At 59.0% G+C, this 12844-nt stretch overlaps 1 protein-coding gene across 1 annotated transcript in view; it reads left to right on the top strand.

The window, feature by feature from the left end:
• The window catches only part of SYNGAP1 (synaptic Ras GTPase activating protein 1), a 30921-nt gene extending 18077 nt beyond the window's left edge, over nucleotides 1-12844 (top strand). Inside the window, 14 exon segments of the mRNA XM_058306575.1 lie at nucleotides 553-614; nucleotides 617-788; nucleotides 934-1025; nucleotides 1028-1134; nucleotides 1269-1447; nucleotides 2129-2170; nucleotides 2509-2894; nucleotides 2897-3009; nucleotides 3011-3328; nucleotides 3330-3590; nucleotides 3992-4165; nucleotides 5919-6130; nucleotides 7216-7306; nucleotides 10928-12844. Coding sequence (XP_058162558.1) covers nucleotides 553-614; nucleotides 617-788; nucleotides 934-1025; nucleotides 1028-1134; nucleotides 1269-1447; nucleotides 2129-2170; nucleotides 2509-2894; nucleotides 2897-3009; nucleotides 3011-3328; nucleotides 3330-3590; nucleotides 3992-4165; nucleotides 5919-6130; nucleotides 7216-7306; nucleotides 10928-11074 — 2356 coding nt within the window. The 3' untranslated portion in view covers nucleotides 11075-12844.

The raw sequence follows: 12844 nt of genomic DNA on the forward strand, positions 1-12844 counted from the left end.
TGGAGGTGTGGGGGCGCTGGTGAGCGCGTTTTACACGGCAGAGTTTAAGGTGTCAGTGGGACATTCAGTGGAGTGGGGAGGCGGCGTGAGTGAGCCGTTCCAGGGACTGGGATCATGCCTGGGGTACCTGCATCCCCATTTCCCTGGAATCCAGAAGAGAAGAGCTGGGGGGTCCGAGCTCCCGTACCTCAAGTGACCCTCCATCTCTCTCCACCTCTGTCTCTCCTGGTGTCTGTTTCTCTTCTCCTCTCCTCGTCTCTCTCACACAGCCCTCCGTCTCTCTCCCACGTGTCTCTCTCCCCTCCTTTCTCTCCCCCCACTCCCGATTCTCTCTCCCCAATCCGTCTGTTCCCTCTGCCTGACCCTCTTCCCCTGACACCTCGCTGTCTTCCTCCTGAAGTCCTGCGCCCCCATCCCTCTCACCTGTTTCCAACACCCTCACTTCCTACCACCCCCCTCAGCATGTTCCCTGGGAGCTGAGGGTCTCTGGGGCTCAGTCCCGGTCTCTCTCTTTCTCTCTCTCTCTCTCTGTCTCCCTCCCCCTTCCCCCAGCGTGTTCCCGAGGGAGCTGAAGGAGGTGTTTGCGTCTTGGCGACTCCGCTGTGCAGAGCGGGGCCGGAGGATATTGCTGACAGGCTGATCAGTGCCTCGCTCTTCCTGCGCTTCCTCTGCCCAGCCATTATGTCGCCGCAGCTCTTTGGGCTCATGCAGGAGTACCCGGATGAGCAGACCTCACGAACCCTCACCCTCATTGCCAAGGTCATCCAGAACCTGGCCAACTTTTCCAAGTGAGCGAAGCCTCTAGTGGGCTTGGGGTGTGCGGAAGGGTCTCCCGAGTCCCGCAGGCCTGGCACGCGCGCGTGCGTGCGTGTGTGTGTATGTGTATGTCCTTTTGTGTGTCTGCAACTTCTACTTTCTGGATCCCCTGGCCAGGTTTACCTCAAAGGAGGACTTCCTGGGGTTCATGAATGAGTTCCTGGAGCTGGAGTGGGGTTCCATGCAGCAGTTCCTGTATGAGATCTCCAACCTGACACGCTGACCAACAGCAGCAGCTTCGAGGGCTACATCGACCTGGGCCGCGAGCTCTCCACGCTGCACGCCCTGCTCTGGGAGGTGCTGCCCCAGCTCAGCAAGGTCAGCCAGTGCCCCTGCCCCGGCTGTTCCCAGGGCCCCTGCCCTCCCTGTTCCTGCAGGCGTCCCCACCCCTCTGCCCGCGCCACCCGAGGCCCTCTGAGGGCCCCAGGGAATACTCTCACCCCTCCCTCCAGGAAGCCCTCCTGAAGCTGGGCCCGCTGCCCCGGCTCCTCAATGACATCAGCACAGCGCTGAGGAACCCCAACATCCAAAGGCAGCCGAGCCGCCAGAGCGAGCGGCCCCGGCCCCAGCCCGTGGTGCTGCGGGGGCCGTCAGCAGAGATGCAGGGCTACATGATGCGGGACCTCAACAGGTGAGTGCCGTGGGGCGCCCCCACCCGTGCCCGGGGAGCTCCTACCTTTCTGTCGCAAATACCGCTCTGGGCCCCACGCGCATCTCTCTAGGCTTGAAAGAAAGGAAAAATAGGCAGGTTCTCAGAGCCGAATGGTCAGGAGACATTAGCCAGTGGTACCCTGAGAACCCTTTAAAGCCAGCGGGAGCAGGAACCCCAGAGCCCCAGCAGCAGGACGTGCCTTCGGCTCCGGCTTAGTGGTAAGCCCAGGAGACCCGCGCGGCCCGCGGTCACTCTGCGCCTCTGCCCAGCCGTGCTTGTCCCAGGGCTGAGGTTCAGCTCAACATGCCAGCTCAGCCCTGTGGCATCAAAACGCTCAGGCAGCTCCGGGAACGAGCACTCCCCCCAGACCCACCACCTCACGGACCCCCCCTTGATCCAGCACCTTAGAGCAGTCACACCCGGAAGCCTGGCGGCCCCCAGGAGCCTGCTCCGGGGCTGTAGCTCCACCCGGATGGGTCGGTGCCTGCGCCTCCCTGTGGGTCACGATTTTGATGATCGCCCTGCTTGTTCCCCTGCCCTCTCCTCCCATGACATCATTCCACCCTGCCCGCCTATCCTGCCATTCGTCCATGCCTCTCCTTCTGCCCACCTCTCTCCTTCTCTCTGTCTGTGCTCGTCCCTCTTTCCATCTCTCTCCAGCTCCATCGACCTTCAGTCCTTCATGGCTCGAGGCCTCAACAGGTGAGGGGCTCTCCCCTCCCCCTCCTCTCCTGGCTGCTCCCTCTCCTCCACTGGCCTTCACCCTCCTCCACTCTCCTCCTCAGTGCAGCCTCATCGCCACCATATCTGCCCAGACTCGCCCTCATCCTTCTCGGTGCCCCCGTCTCCCCCCTTCTGGGCCTCACTCCCTTCCTGGAGGGGCTGTGTCCTCTCCTTCCTCCCAGGTATCCCCTCCTGTCCTCCCTGCTGGCCCTCTCCAGAGCCGCCGCCAGCAGCTTAGCCCTCCCCCACGGGTCCCCGCTCTTCACCCCACAGCAGCCCTGGCCTCACCTGCTCGTGCGCCCCTTCCCTTCTGACAGCTCTATGGACATGGCGCGCCTCCCCTCCCCAACCAAGGAGAAGCCGCCCCCGCCGCCCCCCGGCGGGGGCAAAGACCTGTTCTACGTCAGCCGCCCACCCCTGGCACGGTCCTCGCCGGCGTACTGCACAAGCAGCTCGGACATCACGGAGCCGGAGCAGAAGATGCTGAGTGTCAACAAGAGTGTGTCCATGCTGGACCTGCAGGGCGACGGGCCCGGCGGCCGCCTCAACAGCAGCAGCGTGTCCAACCTGGCGGCGGTCGGGGACCTGCTGCACTCGAGCCAGGCCTCGCTGACAGCAGCCTTGGGGCTGCGGCCCGCCCCCGCTGGGCGCCTCTCTCAGGGGAGTGGCTCGTCCATCACGGCGGCTGGCATGCGTCTCAGCCAGATGGCGTTACCACGGACGGTGTCCCCGCCCAGCAACTGCGCATCCCCCTCTCCTTCCAGAACCCTCTGTTCCACATGGCTGCTGACGGGCCAGGTCCCCCAGGTGGCCACGGAAGGGGGCGGTGGCCATGGGCCACCCTCTTCCCATCACCACCATCACCACCATCACCACCACCGAGGTGGAGAGCCCCCTGGGGACACCTTTGCCCCGTTCCATGGCTATAGCAAGAGCGAGGACCTCTCCTCAGGGGTCCCCAAGCCCCCTGCCGCCTCCATCCTTCACAGCCACAGCTACAGCGACGAGTTTGGACCCTCTGGCACTGACTTCACCCGTCGGCAGCTTTCACTCCAGGACAACCTGCAGCACATGCTCTCCCCTCCCCAGATCACCATCGGTCCCCAGCGGCCAGCCCCCTCAGGGCCTGGCGGGGGGCAGCGGCGGCGGGGGCGGCGGCGGGGGTGGCGGGGGCCAGCCGCCTCCGTTGCAGAGGGGCAAGTCCCAGCAATTGACGGTCAGCGCTGCCCAGAAACCCCGGCCCTCCAGTGGGAATCTGTTGCAGTCACCGGAGCCGAGTTACGGCCCTGCCCGTCCACGGCAGCAGAGCCTCAGCAAGGAGGGCAGCATCGGGGGCAGCGGGGGCAGCGGTGGCGGCGGAGGGGGTGGGGGGCTCAAGCCCTCCATCACAAGCAGGTGGGTGAGAGTGGGGAGAAGTCCCCTGGGTGAAGAGCAGGGAGCGGGGAGGAAGTGGGGGAGTGGGGGCGGGGTGGGGTAGAGTCTGGCCTGAAGTCAGCGTTCTCCCCTCCTTTTGTTGGTTAAACCAGTGTGTCTGTAGAGCACCTGCTCTGTGTCATGTGCTCTGCTAGGCACCACGCTCTGGCTGTGATCAGCGTAGACGAAAGTCCCACCCTTGTCCCCCTGCCATGCCAGAGGGAGACAGACTAAATGAGTAACTTGCAGAGTCCTCAGGAGGTGGTAGTGCTGGGGCAGGGGGTGGATTCGGCCCACCGCCTCCTTTGGCTGTGCTCGCTCCCTCTAAATGTACCCTGCCTTTTCCCACCTTTCTTTTCTCTTTACCCCACCCTTGCCATGGCCCAGCATTCTCAGACGCCATCTACGTTGAACCCCACGATGCCGGCCTCTGAGCGGACGGTGGCCTGGGTCTCCAATATGCCTCACTTGTCAGCCGACATCGAGAGTGCCCACATCGAGCGCGAGGAGTACAAGCTCAAGGAGTACTCGAAGTCCATGGATGAGAGCCGCCTGGACAGGGTACGCCGGGCCCTGCCCGCCCCGCCCCTCGGCCTTCCCTTCACTTGCAGGGGAAGCTTCCAGTCACTTCCAGGGAAAACTTCCAGGGTCAGGTGAAACAAAGCAAAGACCTGCTCCCTTCTCTTAGAAATCCTTCAGTTTGATAGGGGAGACCAGGTACATATAACTGGGTGGTTGAAAATATCAACTCTATTTTTAGATTATATATATGGTAGACTATCCGGGGGAAACCATGTTCTATATTAGCATTACTTTCCAGGTTCTTCCCAGGGAGAACATGAGCCGTGTGCTCCGGGGACTGCTCAGAAAAGGAAAAGTTACTTGCAGTCTGTGCTAATAAATTGGTGGGGAGAGGGGCTTGCAGTTGCACTACAAGTGGGGTCTGGCTTACCCAGTCGCTGTGCCAAGGCCTGGATGACAGGGCCGGTGTGCGATGACTGCTTGTGGAAAGGGGTGTGCATTGGCCCACGTGTGAAAAGCCAGTGGAGACTGCTGATGGGTGCTGAGGGCAAAGGGCCCGACGTGCTCGGAGCATCACGGGTGACTTAGCAGGAAAGTGCCCTGGGGAAGCTGTTCCTCCAAGGCCCTGAGGAAGGAGGGTGGCTGCAGGATTCAGTCATATGCAAAGAAAGGGTCACCCTAAATGGGGGAGCAGAGAGGTTTCTTGGGGGTAGTGGTCTTTGAGCATAAGAAAACATTGGGCCTGATTTCAAGGGGCTTGCTCCAGCAACCTTTCCCTACCAAATTCTGTGAGAAAATTAAGTCCAAATGTCCTAAGATGTCCCTCATAGGCAACAGATGAGTTTCTTTCCTAGAGTGGTGTTGGTTATGAATGGACTCTCTTCAGAGAACTGAGAAAACGGCCCGTCAAATCGTCTTTCCTGTTCCGTGGTCCAGATGAGTCCTTGTTGAGAAAAGCCCTAGACCAGCACTGGCCAATAGAACTTATGGCAATGATGGAAATATTTTATAACCTGCAGTGTCTGATCCAGTAGCCACATATGGCTAGTGCAATCAAGGAACTGAAATGTTAGTTTCAAATAGCCACACCTGGCTAGTGGCTGCCATGCCATATTCTGGATCCCTAGCCGGAGTAACCCCTGCCTGCCCCTAACTAGTTCTAGAACCTTAGAGCAGATCCTGTGACTCCTCGGAGGCCTTCCAGCCCTGGAGTTCCAGGGGCGCTGCTAACAGACACTTACCTCACTTGCCGGCCCTGGGACGAGCAAAGGATGCAGGCACACGTAGGACAGTGCCTCCCTCTCTTCCTCGAAATCTTCTCTTCTGTGTTTTCCATGTGCTCTGGGCCTAGGTTTGGGCTGTCATCACCATACTGTCTGTATTTTAATTATTTATTTATTTATTTATACAGAGTTTTTTCTTTTTTCTTTTTAGTATCTTTTTTTTTACGTACTGTCTTTAATTTCGGGGTACGGTCACTCAAGGTGTGTCTGAGTCTGTCTGGGTTTCTGTGTGGATCCTTCTCTCTGGGTGCACATGTGAGGGCAAGTATATAGCTTTCAGGGTGTGGGAATCTGTTGCTCCCCCATCTGGAGAGAGACTCAGTTCCACGAGGGGAGCCTTCTCCAAGGCGGGTGTGCTTGTGTGATCCATGGGCAGGGAGAGGTCGGGGACAGTGGTCAGGTGTCCCTCCCTGTGTGGTGGCTGTGCCTGGCAGGCAGGGCTGGAGACGGGCCAGCGGGCTCAGGGTGGAGTGCCCCTCACAGTGCGGGGTCGTGTGCCCGGCGGGCAGGTGAAGGAGTACGAGGAGGAGATCCACTCGCTGAAGGAACGGCTGCACATGTCCAACCGGAAGCTGGAGGAATACGAGCGGAGGCTGCTGTCCCAGGAGGAACAGACCAGCAAAATTCTGATGCAGTATCAGGCCCGACTTGAGCAAAGCGAGAAGAGGCTGAGGCAGCAGCAGGTGGAGAAGGACTCGCAGATCAAGAGCATCATTGGCAGGTGAGGGGCGGCCCGGGGAGGGGCAGCAAGGAAGAGCCTGAGGCTGGAGTCAGCAAGTGAGGTCCCCCTCCCACCCTCATCCCCAAACTCGGGAGACCAGCAGGAAAGGCCACCACCCTGCTGCCAGGATGCCACCCACCCCCTCGCCAGATAGGAAGAAGCCTTTGTGCGTTAATGTCCCCTTACAAAACTCTGATCTCTCCTGAGTGGAACTTCTGAAGCCTCTGGAAAATGTGTCTGTTACTGTCCAACCATAATTATGTGTCTGCAATTCTCAGCTCAGGCTGTGCTCTTCACCCCAAACCTGAGCAGGGATCCCTACCCGGAGTAGCCCCTGCCTGCCCCCAACTTAGGCTGACACCTTGGAAAGCTGTTCTGTAAGAAAGTGAAACGACCCTCGTCTTGGCCTGTGCACTAGTTTTCAAATGCACTCCTGAGCCCCAGGCCCCAAAGGAGGTGTCTCGGCAAGCGGGTCAGTTATCTCGAAAGCTAGGGGTGCTGAGGCAGGAGTCGTGGGCCCACACCAACCAGAGCCAGCTCCATTTTGGTCCATTCTGAATGTGCTTTTGAGTGAGATTTAGTTAGAGGAAAAAGGCGTCTTGACTGGAAGTTTTTTTTTAAACCACTGCTCTCACTGATAGCCTCCAGGAGGGCCTTTAACTCCTCGTGAATTCCAGAAATCATCTTGAGCGTCTTCGTCCGAGGCAGGGAGGTGCTGGCAGTGATGACGACTGTTGCCATCCCTCTGGGACTAGGGCTTTCTCGGGCTGTCGCTGGGGATGGCCTGGGCTCAGTGAGGCGGGGCTGGGGACGTGCAGCCAGGTCCTCAGCCCCGGGTCGGTGGGAGGGGTGCGGCTGTTCCGAACCAGGAGGCCGGGGGCCGGGGGCTCCGGGCGTAGAGGTCTCTGTGGCTCAGGGAGATGTGAGGGCCCCTGAGAGGAGGTGGCGAGTGTGCCCCTGGGGTCAGGGCTGTGGAGGGATCCTGAGGTCTTTCTAGGGAGCTGAGGTTCCCCAGGATCAGGAGCTCCGTGGGCAGGTTCCGAGCCCGTGCCCGCCACTAACCCCACTGAAGCCCGTCCCTTCAGGCTGATGCTGGTGGAGGAGGAGCTGCGCCGGGACCACCCCGCCATGGCTGAGCCGCTGCCCGAGCCCAAGAAGAGGCTGCTCGACGCTCAGGTGGAAATTACAATGTCATTTATCTTCTCTGTGTCCCATCCCCATCCATCCCACTGTCTTTCGTGCCTCCACTGCACCAGCCACCCCAGCCCCATCGCCACCTGTCTCTCCCGTTGTCCTCCATTTGTCCACGGGCTGCTCCCTGCAGCCCCCACTGACCCCATCTCCATCCCATCGTCTGTGCCTTTGTCACTCCTGGCAGCGTCAGCCCCACCCTCTGTGCCTTCCCGCTCCCTCTTCCCTGCTCCTGTCTGCGTCTCAGTACTTTGGAAGGCCCCGCTCTTGCTGCCCCCATACCAGCACCCAGGTCCTTGAACCCCTGCCCCTTCCTTGCCCCCTCCTGTTCAGGGCAGGGGGATGAGCTTCCTCCAAGCTCTTTCGGGGCCAGGAGGGCTAGACGAGGACATAGAGGGGTACGAGCTCTGGTTTCCCCAGGCCCTGACAAGTACCTTGTAGACTTGGGGTCCCTATCACCCCTCTTCTCTTCGCTCCCCAGTTTTCCAGGCCCCTTGGCAACTCCTGCATAGCCTGTCCTTGCGGACTCTTCGGAGGTTGCCTCCAGGGCCTTGCCTGTAAGCTGCCGTTCCCTCGGTGTGGACGCACAGGCCTCGCGGGGCCTCCCGACCCTTCTGGCCCTCACACTGGACTCGCGTCTCCGCTCCCTGCCGCCCGCCCTCTCTTCTCACCAGGCAGCTTCCAAGACCTCCCTTCTGCACCCCTACCCCTTGCTCTCCCCAGATTCTGCCCATGCTCTCCTCCCCATGCTCCTTCCTCTGCTCTGACCACCAGGCTCCCCCACCACCACCACCAAGGTTCCTGACCCCGTGACCCCACTCTCTCCCCCTGCAGCTCCTCATCAGGTAATTCTCCTGGTTCCGCTTTGACCACGGGCGGAGGACACAGGGGGAGGTGACTCCGGACCACTGCAGGTTGGTCATGAAGCCCGCTCCCCTCCAACTCTGGAGCCTCTCCCGCTCTCACCACTGCTCTCCACAGACCCCCCTCCTGACACCTCCTGCACAGACCCACCTCCCAAGGCAGCCCCCAAAGACCGCTCTTCTGCTCTTCCCAGCTCTGTTCGGAGCTTCCTCCCCAGTCCACAGAGGCCTCTTACCCTGGGCAGGCCCAGCATCTTCAGACACAGCCCCAGACACACCTTCCTGCTCACGGCCTCCCGGCCCCCCGGCTCCAAAACCTCCTCCTCGACCTCTCCAGTGTGCGTCTGTCACCCCCCATTTCACCAGAGCGTCTGGGGGCTGGGACGTTGGGGGTGGGGCCTGCTACAGGGGTGGGGGTGACGATGGGCTGGGGGACCCTGGCTGTGGGGCTGTGCTGACTGCAGCAGGTAGGTGGGGGTTTCCTCTTTCTCCCCTAACCCGGGTTCTCTACCCCTCCTCCTTTTGACCCCTCACTTGTTTCTCCCTCTCCCTCTTCCCCTACACCTTTGAGGTAGAAGGCACCTGCGGCCCATATTAGCCCTCAGTGGGTAGGAGTTAGAGTGAGTAGTAACTCAGGGAGACTCTAGGGGACTCTGGAAAGAAAGCTGTTCAGATGTCCTGATGGTAGGAGGGGTGGGCAGGGCCAGAAGGGGCCAGAAAGGAATCTTGGACAGACTAGACTTGCTCCTGTGATGTGGGAGTTGGGAGTGGAGCAAGACGTCTTCTCAGATAAGCTCATGGGCTCAGTGGCCATGCTGATTCCCAGGCAGAGGTGCTGGGAACAGAATTGTACATAGCCTTCTATTCTTGTCAGAGTTCACGGCCCTGGCTTGCTAGTGCCACTCGCTGCCCCTCTCCCACCACCCAGTGGCCTTGGCTGGACATGATTCCACCTAGAAAGCTGGCAAATGGGAACCTGCCAGTGAAGGACATCATTTCTGAGATGCTTTATTTTCCGTGGGGTTGATCTGCAGTGGGCAGTGGCTCCTCACACTGTAATTTTAACTCTGCCTGCCCAGCCTGTCTGTCAAAGTAGTTAGTGATCTGTAAACAGATGCTACAAGGCACCAGGGGACCGCATCATTTAAAGGACTCCTGCAGTGAATTCTTTTGTAAAATGAATAATGGCACCCTAATTTATCCACTTTCTAAATTTGGGTCCATGGGGAGGGGGGGAGCCTGTGTGCTGTCGCCAGCAGATGAGCAAGGGGAAGGGGATCTGCGATTTCCTTCCCCTGCTCTCCTGCCCTCCTCAGGACGCCCAGGCAGGCATCGTTTCCTCTCGCTGCCTCGCAGCAAGTGTGCGAGATGCCGGTCAGCTAAGAGGGCAGGGGCTTTGGTGGCCTTCTGGGAGGTGAGCTCTTGGACCTGGGGCTGGACGAGCTGCTCTGGAGACTTTGCTTGGAATGTTTTGCATCCTTTGGTGATATGGTCAGCTATTTCCAGGCCTAAATGCCCGGTGGTCCTGGAAATAACGTGGACATTTGTTCTAAGCCACTGCTAGGTATCAGTCCTTCTGCAGCTCAGCCATTAATATAAAATTAATTTTGACCCTGTCTTTTAAAAAGCCAAGCTAGCAACTAGAAGTGTGTGTGCCAAGGGAGGGTGGGTGCTACAGGTTAGCTTTCTTCCCTCAGCAGAGGAACAGAAGATAAAGAAGTGATGAGAACAGGACCGGGAAAAGGGACTGAAAGGGAGGTGGGGGTCAAAGGATCGAAGCCCGTTTCTGCTTCCTGGGGAGGCAGATCGGGACACACCGTGTCTCTGCAGAAGCTCCTAATCATTTCTGCTGTAAGAGCAAGGCAGGCGGCCCTCCCGCAATATTTTTCTCTTTTCAAACCACTCCCTGAATCCCCTTCCTTTCCCCCCAGTACAGTTAAACCTCTCTAATTTGGAATGTTGTATTTGAGAAGATGGCCACTCTGAATAAGTGACAAAATGAATGACAGTGTCTATTTAATGAAATGCATGTCTTCAAAATATACAGTAAGTAGAACTCAGTGACCAAGGCTTTTTCCACTCCAGGTCCTCAGGGAGCATGCATTAGTAGACAGCACTGAAAAGGCCGTTTTCCTGCATAGGTCAAATATCCCCTCCTACAGACAGCTTTCCACCACTAATTTGCTTAGCATACACCCTTTCTTCAGAGAGAAAAGGAAAACTCAAGCCCAGTTTTTGTTCAATTTATGAAAAAAATTCCAAATCTGTGGGGGTTTGGATTAATGAGGTTTTTCTGTACTGCCTCCCCTTGTTCTTGCAAAACAAAGTTCCTGCCATGGATTGGGGGTGGGCTGGGAAGGGGGTTCCCAAGAGGCCAAGGGTGGGCTGGGCAGGAAATAAGCAGGTGACGCTCGAGGGGTTACCTGGGGGAGAGGCAGCAGCTTGTTTCTTTTGAGCTGGTTTCCTGGTGTGACTCCCTGGGTTGAACAGGCCCCTCTTAGGCGTCGGGGGGGGGGTGGGGGGGGGGGGGGTGGGTGAGATTTTCTTCTCCCTGATCCCAGAGGACGTACCTTCTGCTGCAGGTGAGAAACAAAATAGGATGGCGTGGATGGTCCTGGGGGGTACGGGGAGTGTGGCTTGTGGGGTAGGCTGGCTGTGGGGGAGGCCACTGCTAGGGGGCTCATACCCAGGCCCCCGCGAAGCGTCTCAATAAGTCCGCGCTCTCCTCTTTGGTGTCTTGCAGGAGAGGCAGCTTCCCCCCTTGGGTCCAACAAACCCGCGTGTGACGCTGGCCCCACCTTGGAACGGCCTGGCCCCCCCAGCCCCGCCCCCCCCACCCCGGCTACAGATCACCGAGAACGGCGAGTTTCGAAACACCGCAGACCACTAGCCCACCCAGCACCGCCGACCCCGTCCTCCCGTCCCCATGCACCCCGCCCCGGAGCAGCACGACCACCAGGACCGGACGTCGTTGAGGGACAGCGGGATTGCCTCCATGGATGCCTCCTTGGGGGGCCCTGATTCCCACCCCCACTGCACCGTTTCCAGGAGGGAGAGCGGGGACTCTCAGCCACCCCGTTCCTTCCTGTTGGGGTGCTGCCCCCTCTCTGACCCCCAGGGACCCCTGCCCTAGGACACCACCTACCCCACACAGACCCCTTCACTCTGGGGTGCTATCCCCACCCTCTGCCTCATCGTTCCCCTGAGCACTGGGGGACAGACCCTCGCCCCCAGCCTGGGGGTGTGGCACCTCCAAACTTTCAACTTCAGGGTGATTTTTTAGCAGTAACCAGAGCTGACAATCTAATTCCCCTCCACCGCCCCATTTTGGCCTCCCCTGCCCCCCTTGTTATGGGGAGGGGACCCCGGGTGAGGGGACCCTATTACCCCTTGATTTCTCAGGAGCGTCTGGGGGGCTCAGCACGCACAAACTCCTTCTCCTCCCACCACTCTCAAATTTACTCCCTCCTCACCCAGAACCAGATGGGGTGGAGGGGCCACCGGGGCAGGGAGGGGGCGGCAAGGGGGAATGGGAGCTGTCTCCCCTTCTTCCCACACCTGAGCTGCTCTTGGCTGGTCCCAGAGCGGGGTGAGGGGGCTGATGCCCCCCCCTCCCCCAGTGCATTGGGTGGGGTGGAATTGAGGTGAGGGAGGGGCTGGGGTCTAGGAGGGCGTGTCCGTGGGGGAGGACAGACTAGTTGATCTGGCCCACCCTCACAGCAGTGCCCACCCGCCCTGCCCTTCCCGTCTCTCCTCTTGGTCTCTACTCCCAGGGGGAGGGGGGATCTTACACTAGGAAAAGCCATGTCTCTCTCCCCCAGGGTGGGGGGACCTGTGTTGGAGGAGGGGTGTTGGGCCCCCCCCTTCCATAACTCTGTCCCCCGGGGGAGGTAGGACAGGGCTGGGCTTCCCTCTCATCCTCCCCCCTCCCGCCCCCAATCTCCCTCCACCTCTCTCCCTCCCTCCCGCCAGCTCCACAATTTTTCGGTGTTTCTCTGTACATAGCTCTCTGGCGGGATAGGGGAGGTAGGATGGATGGGATTTAGGGTGGGTAGGCCACAGGAGGGGAGAAGCCCCTCCTTGCCACCCCCTCTTCCCTGACTGCTGTCCCCTACCCAGCCTTGCCCCCTCATCCCTTCTTGCGTTTGGTATTGAGACTTTTCCCAGATCCCACCCCTCTTTCTTTTGTATGGACAGTTCCCCTTCAGTCCCATTCCCTACACACATACACCCAGCCGGGGCCAAATTTATACTTATATAAAAGTTGTAAATATGTGAAATTTTATCCCTGTGCCCTCTCCTCTGCTTTCCCCACCTCAGGCCCAACCCCTGAACACCTTTCCTCTTTGGCTGTTGTAATTATCTGGGGTTTGTACTGTATATATCCGGGGTGTGTGTGTGTGGGCTGGGGGGAACCCCTCTGTATAGAGCTTCCTGGCCCCCTCCTCCCTCCCTCTCCCCGCCCACCCCCTAAGTGTAGGGAGATGCTCTTCCTGCCGGTTTTATTTTGTTTTCTCATTCTCCCTCCCCACCCAATTCCCAGTCTTCTCTAACCCCCACCACTGTCCCTTTTTCTCCACTCCCAGCCTCATTTCCTTTTTTTCTGGAGTGTGTGGTGAAACAGAAAAATCCTGTTTAATAAACGGAGATTGTTCTTTTA

Source organism: Dasypus novemcinctus, chromosome 11 (genome assembly GCF_030445035.2).
Source record: "Dasypus novemcinctus isolate mDasNov1 chromosome 11, mDasNov1.1.hap2, whole genome shotgun sequence".
Lineage (NCBI taxonomy): Eukaryota > Metazoa > Chordata > Mammalia > Cingulata > Dasypodidae > Dasypus > Dasypus novemcinctus.